The sequence below is a fragment of the Triticum urartu genome, chromosome 7 (genome assembly GCF_003073215.2).
Source record: "Triticum urartu cultivar G1812 chromosome 7, Tu2.1, whole genome shotgun sequence".
NCBI lineage: Eukaryota > Viridiplantae > Streptophyta > Magnoliopsida > Poales > Poaceae > Triticum > Triticum urartu.
In genome coordinates, this window is record NC_053028.1 from 272439949 (window position 1) to 272447545 (window position 7597).

General features: G+C 49.9%; 1 protein-coding gene across 1 annotated transcript; it reads left to right on the forward strand.

Moving 5' to 3' along the window:
• The first annotated feature begins 1953 nt into the window (after nt 1–1953).
• LOC125518826 (sorbitol dehydrogenase-like) lies at nt 1954–5905 on the forward strand. Its single transcript, XM_048683695.1, has 4 exons — nt 1954–2189; nt 4563–4630; nt 4747–4983; nt 5098–5905. The coding sequence occupies exons 1-4, from the start codon at nt 2069–2071 to the stop codon at nt 5767–5769; spliced, it is 1098 nt and encodes a 365-aa protein (XP_048539652.1). The 5' UTR covers nt 1954–2068; the 3' UTR covers nt 5770–5905.
• The last annotated feature ends 1692 nt before the right edge of the window (nt 5906–7597 follow it).

A 7597-nucleotide genomic window follows, 5' to 3' on the forward strand; every position in this document is an offset into this window, starting at 1 on the left:
GGGATGACCTGCGCCGGATTGGGAAGCTTGTGCTTGATTTCCGCGGGTAGATACCGCGCCTCCCGCAGCTCCATGATGTTCTCCTCCGTGACGGAGGAAGCCATCCACTTGCTCTGAGAGCCGGCCATGGTCGGAGGAGTTGCGAAGGGGAGAAAAGCTTGGAACTTGGGCGTTGGAGCTCGAGGATGGGGAGGCAGAGAGAGAATGAGGCGAGGGATGGAAGGGTTGGATTCTATCCACTTATATGGACTGCGAATATCAAGCGTCCCCCCTCCCTTGAGCCTTAAAACTCGCCTATTCCCAAGGGGTCGTGCGAACAACACGGTTAGATTATCAAAACTCGTATTGATAAGAATCCCGCAATAAGGGGACACGATCTCTACTTTGACAAGACGTGTCGATAGGAGTTGCGTGTTAAAACGCGAGGCGGGAGGCCCAAAAACGGTTCGAAATGATAGCAGAGCTAAGTGTGACATTTCGCTGGAAAAAGCTGTCGATGGATATATCTTATTTTACGTATTATGCTTTTATGGTTGGATGGTTAACCTGTTAAACAGATCCGGACATAATTCTTGTTGATAAACTACTTTAAAGTATTCGGAGGAGGAACCCGCCTTGCATGGCGAAGACAATCTGCGCGCCGGACACATCGTCATTGAAGCATGGTTCAGGACCTACTGAGGGAGTCCTGGATAAGGTGGTCCTCGGGCGTCCGGGCTATGCAACATGGGTCGGAATAATGAGCCGCGAAGATACAAGATAGAAGACTTTTCCCTGTGTCCGGATGAGACTCTTCTTTGCGTGGATGGAAGCTTGGCGTTCGGATATGAAGATTCATTTATCTGTAAACCGACTTTGTACAGCCCTAGCCCCCTCCAGTGTCTATATAAACCGGATGGTTTAGTCCATACATGCAATCATAATCATACAAGCTAGACATCTAGGGTTTAGCCATTACGATCCCGTGGTAGATCAACTCTTGTAACCCCTATACTCATCAAAGTCAATTAAGTAGAACGTAGGGTATTACCTTCATCAAAAGAGCCAGAACCTGGCTAAACACCGTGTCCCTGTCTCCTGTTACCTTCAATCCCCAGACGCATAGTTCGGAACCCTCTGCCCGAGATCTGCCGGTTTTGACACCGACAATCGGGCTGTTGGGTCCGACGTGACGGGAATGCGCGGGCGCGTACCCAGGCGTCCTATTTTCGCCCCATATTTTAGCTGGATATGGGATTATCAGTCAGCCCGGATATTTGAGAGCCGTTTGAGGGGCCCGCCTAGATCAAAAAAATTTGACCGGGCAATAAACGGGCGCTCTGCCAAGATGTATAAGCCGGGTTTAAGAGGTCCGATTGTAGATACTCTTAGTTTGCGGAAGACAGTGACATGGTGTCCAGTGAAAAGCTCGGGCCTGCCTCTCGTCACCCGGCTGCTCCTATCTTGCATCAAGATTTCTGGGCGGCTCCTATCAAAAAGTGTGGTCCCTTCTAGAAGAAACTGTGGCCCAAACAGAAGCCGTGCCCGGATATGATATCCGGCTCGAGGCCGACATGCCACGCACGCTGCTATCCAGTATCCACTGTGACGCGCATCGCCCTAATGATCACACGCTTGTGATTCGGAAAGAAGAGGAACTTGTTAAAAACAAAGGAAAAATTATGATCACACACATCGTCTGGATATAATAATCCTGCCGTCCTCTTTGCCTGATTGCGGGAATACGACGGGCTGATGGAGTCGAACCGCGAAGTGGCAAGGTTCACCCGCACAGTCACAGTCGGCGGACACGACGGAAGGCTCGGCGCAGCCCCGACAAGGCCGGGGGCGAGCTGATCCAAAAGAAAAATATTTTTTTAAAACTAGATCCAAAAGAAAAATAATTGCCTTCGCCGACGTCCACAACTTGCGAGCGATAATAAAGCGATAAGCGTCGCACTCGCATCGTAGGATGGCTGCATCGGAGTCACCCCTCGTTATATAGCCGTCGCATCACTCACCTGCTCTTCAGTATACTGTGAGCCTGTGACTGAGGTGAGTGGGAGGGAAAGAGGAGGAAGATCAGGAGATGGGGAAGGGAGGGAAAGGCGAGGCGGCGGCGGCCGTGGCCGGCGAGGGGGAGAACATGGCGGCGTGGCTCGTGGCCAAGAACACCCTCAAGATCATGCCCTTCAAGCTTCCGCCGCTGGGTACTTTTTTTTCTTCTTCCCGACTTTCCCGCTGCTAATTTTCGCTGTACAAATTGACTCGCTCTTCTAGGATTTTGTAACCCGTTGCTGGCTCGTGAACCCCATCGGTTTTCTGCTGATTCAACTAGTCCAGAAATATTTGTTTTAAGACAATCCGGTACTGAAATCCCTGTAGCACTGACAAGTTAGACTATTTTTTTACCTTATCGGGTTTGCCCATGTCAGACATGGAGGTAATAGGAGGAGAGCTCAGATTTAACACAATTTATTTAAGTGTCCCCGCGATTTTTCTATTTTAGTCAGTTTGCAGATTGTAAGTTCGTAACTGTCACTCTTCCCGAACAGGAATGGCATGTGAAATTCAGATATCCCCGGATCACAGACCTTGGTTGTACAGAAAACCACAGCCCTTTACTTTCTTTTTCTTTTTTTGTTTACATGCCTAGAGGCCCTTAGAGCATCTCTAATCAACACCAGAAAATTTCTAACTCCTACTAGGAAGCAGTTTCAAAGAAAAACACGCCTACCTAAAACCAAAACTAGCAGAGTCGCCATATCGGCTCAATCGTATAATGACCGTCAATATGACGACACTACCAGAGTCGTCATCCGTCCCTCCACCTGCATAATTTATGAAGCGGGCTCAGTATCCACCCTGTGAACCTTCGTATTTGGAGGCTGAGGGTGTTGATATGGAGTAGTCTCCATCAGCAACCACTCGCACGGGAGGAAAGTTTCAGTCCGGCTACTTCATCCCACGCGCAGCCCGGTCAATGGCATGGACGTTCGTACATCTGTCGTCTATGAGACTGCCAATTCTGCACCCGCTTTCCATCGGAACACAGCAAATCCCACCCTATTTACCATCGGAGTGCGCCCATTGCCCTCCTTCGCTGGAGCCACCACATTCACACTCTTCCCCATCCCCCGTTGCGGCACACTCACCCCCCATCGGCCCATCCTCGTAGGCAGGGGAAGCTTCGGTCACGGCAACTTTCCGTGGCCACGCGGTATTTAGCTATCTCCATATCATGGAACCCATTTATCAATGAGGCATCTTATTTCCCAATTAAAGTAATGACTTAACGTGAGGTAGGGACCAGATGAAGTCTCCTTCACCCACACACAACTTTCATATGAACTGCACTCCCACACACAACTTTCATATGGAGTGAGCTTTAAAAGGCAGCCCTGAGACTCTAAATATGAAGGCTGGGAGGTGGCAGGAAGATGTTGTGGATTCCGTTTTCGAGTGAGTGGTAGGATTAGACTACATTAGCGCATGGATTATATTGCATCATCTTTAATTCATGTTCAATGCAAGGTGTTTAGAAAAATAAACTGACTTTTGTTTAAGGACCGATACTTATTTATAGAGGGCTCATGCTTAACTAGGCACCTCTATTATAGATATAAGCATTGATGCTTCATAAAATATTGTTTGTTTTAGTAAGCAAGTCCTTAAGCATCTTGTGTGCTGGACTTTGTGGATTAATTTTTGGGAATGGATTAAAGATGCCCTTAGGCAACATACACTTAGTATTGGCTACTTTTTTTCCGAGAACGCACAAAAGATCTGCGTGTCTATATACTTATCCCTATATTAAGATATACTTATCCCTATATACTTATCCCTATATTAAAGATGCCCTTAGGCAACATACTTATCCCTATATACTTATCCCTATTTATACAACGCCAAGAGCTCATGAGAACCCTCTGGTTTCTCTCCAGCCAGATGCATCTGAGTGAGCATTATGATCATCGAGTTGACTTCCTTCTTCAGCTTCGGTTATCGACTGCTTTATTGTGCATTGTATAAATAGTCAGTGACCAGTTATGTGATGACAATGTTTATTCGTGACCAATACATTGGATGAAGCAACACGTCGCAATTTTGGCGGGTTTCCGTTCAGACAATTTTCTATATAGGTTATTTAATCCATAGCAAATTTGAGTGACATGTAGTCCAGTGTCTTGTGAAGGCTTCTATGTTTGTCTGTGCACAATCAAACGTCCGTGCAATCTTATACTCTTTCCGTTTCTAAATATAAGTCTTTTTAGACATTTCAAATGGACTACAACATACGGATGTATGTAAACATATTTTAGAGCGTAGATTCATTCATTTTGCTCTGTATGTAGTCACTTGTTGGAATCTCTAAAAAGACTTATATTTGGGAACGGAGGGAGTAGTACCACAGTAGTGATCTAAACGTTCTTATATTTCTTTACAAAGGGAGTATTTGATATTTAGAATACTATATATGTCATGAGAAATGGCATTTTATACGGTGTTTCGAAAATCTTGTTAATCGTCCTTAAAAGAAAAATCTTGTTAATCGAAGAGGCTGAATTGATTCACGTCTCCAGGTCCTTATGATGTGCGAGTCCGGATGAAGGCGGTGGGCATCTGCGGCAGCGACGTGCATTACCTCAAGGTGGTTTCTCACATTAAACGTGCAATGATCTAGTAGCTCCCATCAAATACCTTGATCTTTCAGAGCACTCTGTTTCTTTTCTCAAGCTAGAAACCGTGACATTTGTTGGATTGCAGGAGATGCGCATTGCGCATTTCGTGGTGAAAGAGCCGATGGTGATCGGGCACGAGTGCGCTGGCATCATCGAGGAGGTGGGCGACGGCGTGAAGCACCTCGCCGTGGGAGACCGCGTGGCGCTGGAGCCCGGCATCAGCTGCTGGCGCTGCAGGCACTGCAAGGGCGGCCGCTACAACCTCTGCGACGACATGAAGTTCTTCGCCACCCCACCTTACCATGGATCACTTGCCGACCAGGTACGTTACAGTTGTTCTGAAACGCGGTTGCAATCTGCAAGCTGAGCTTGATGATTTTGACCATTTGTTCCTGAGATAAATAATATCCTGATCAATGTGGTGGGTTTTGGGTAGATTGTGCATCCAGGTGACCTGTGCTTCAAGCTTCCAGACAACGTGAGCCTGGAGGAGGGCGCCATGTGCGAGCCCCTGAGCGTGGGGGTGCACGCCTGCCGCCGAGCCGACGTGGGCGCGGAGAAGAGCGTGCTCATCATGGGCGCCGGCCCGATCGGCCTGGTCACCATGCTCTCGGCGCGCGCCTTCGGGGCGCCCAGGATCGTCATCGCCGACGTCGACGACCACCGCCTCTCCGTGGCCAAGTCCCTCGGCGCGGACGCCGTCGTGAAGGTCTCCGGCAACACGGAGGACCTCGCGGGGGAGATCGAGCGCATCCAGGCGGCGATGGGAGGCGACATCGACGTGAGCCTGGACTGCGCCGGGTTCAGCAAGACGATGTCGACGGCGCTGGAGGCGACGCGGCCGGGCGGGAGGGTGTGCCTGGTGGGGATGGGGCACAACGAGATGACGGTGCCGCTGACGTCGGCGGCGATCCGGGAGGTGGACGTGGTGGGGATCTTCCGTTACAAGGACACGTGGCCGCTGTGCCTCGAGTTCCTGCGGAGCGGCAAGATCGACGTGAAGCCGCTCATCACGCACAGGTTCGGCTTCTCGCAGGGGGAGGTGGAGGAGGCCTTCGAGGTCAGCGCGCGCGGCCGCGACGCCATCAAGGTCATGTTCAACCTCTAGACCTCGAGACCGCTACTGTTGCTAGGGATTCAAGCCGTGCTTGAACTGGAGCTGCGAGCGTGTCCGCGTGCGCGCGGTGTGTTGTGTGTCGTGAAATAAAATAAAATGGCTGTGCAGACTGATTTCTATCATGAAACTGGGATGTCAGGAATCGTTCGAGCGCACTCGCCGATAACAAGCCGTTCTCTCGCACTTTCGACCACTCTGTACTATAATCAAGCACATCACCGCATTGCACAATCGTATGCACAATAACACAAAGAACACCATATTTTATACTCCTATAAAAGATGTTGAAGTATCCATCTCATCTCATCGGGGGCTTCGTGGACGAGAGGGTGAGAGTGCCCTCTGTGCCGTCTATCTTGCACTGGCGTGCCGCGGGGCCCTCTCTGGACTCTCGTTGGCGTCTGATATGTTCGAACGGCACGCACCTGGGCAACCCCCTGGAGGTCCATGACGGATGGACCATGGATGCACATAGGGTCACAGTCATGTGCAGCGGCAAATCAACTAGGCAGGCTTTAATCGACTTGAGCCTGCTCTTCAGCAATGTAAAAAAAAATTAGTAGTTATTAGCACATGTTTCTAGTAGTATTCTAGCAAATTTTAACCTTGTTTGCACAAAAGAGCTGGGAGTTAGTGACTTTTTCCCACATCATTAACTTTGAGCATGCCCTTGATTTTCTTACAATATTCGCCACCGGTCATGAGGTGTTGTGCGGCGCACTCATGTGTGAGGTCCTATGAGCGATAGAGAGGCCAGACCCGCATGGCGGCGTCTTCGACCCGTGTAGGTTGGTCCAGTCACGCCAGTAGGGGCGTTCGACACACACGTCCCCTCACAGGGTCGGTTAGATCCTCGGCCGCACCAGCTGGGCCCGCACGGGGCACATGGCCGGCTGTGCCTCGCGCCTCAGGTCGATTACTCAGAGTTGCGATCCTGGTCATCGGATCTCCGCGGCCGCCACACATCCGCCCTTTTTTCAAGGGTCCATGACGCGTGGGCCGTGTACGCGAATGAGGCCACCTCTCTGTGGTGGTTTTCGTCGCTACTTCATGCGCCCTCTCGCGCGACGGGCTTGCCTGTCAGCGTCGCTCACCCGCTGGCCGACCAGGTATGAGCAGGCGCAACGTCGTTCACAGAAGTCGGCTCGGAGTGTGAGCGACGGACCCGGACCACTGAGGTTGTCTAGTGCTCGGCTTGTGCGAATCGGTGTGGAACGTGAGCATTTTGATCTTTTCCTTAAGTCATATATATTTCCGTGTAAAATTGTTGTTTCACACCGCAAGACGCCCTTCGCTTTGCAGGTCTCGGCGGACCCTTTGCCCATTCCCGTCGGCGATGTTCACAACGTGGTTTTGGCTTGTGTAACCCGAGTCAGGTGCTGCTCAGTCACAGATGCAGGGAGGACAAAAACGACGATGCAGCCTACCAAACCTCGAGACCTTTTATTATACAACGCCTTAGAGCATCTTTAGCCGTTCGTCCTCCTAGAATGCATAAAAATCGTCCCCTGGAGACGAGCCGGCGATACAATCGGTGCTGGGAGCGGTTTCGCGTCCATTCGTCGCCCTCAGGCGTTGACATTGGCCCACTTTTCAGCCCCATTTCGGCAAATAAAGGGCTCATATGGGGCGACAATAGGCCCATATTCGGCGTGGTTCGCCGTTGTTCGGCGTTCAATTATGCACATAATTTTTTTTATCACATATTTCATCACAGAAATATCAAATACTTTAACAAAATAGTACAACAACAAATAGTTCGATACAAATTATATAGTTCAACAAATAAAAACTCATATTTCATCACACTTCGCCGAAC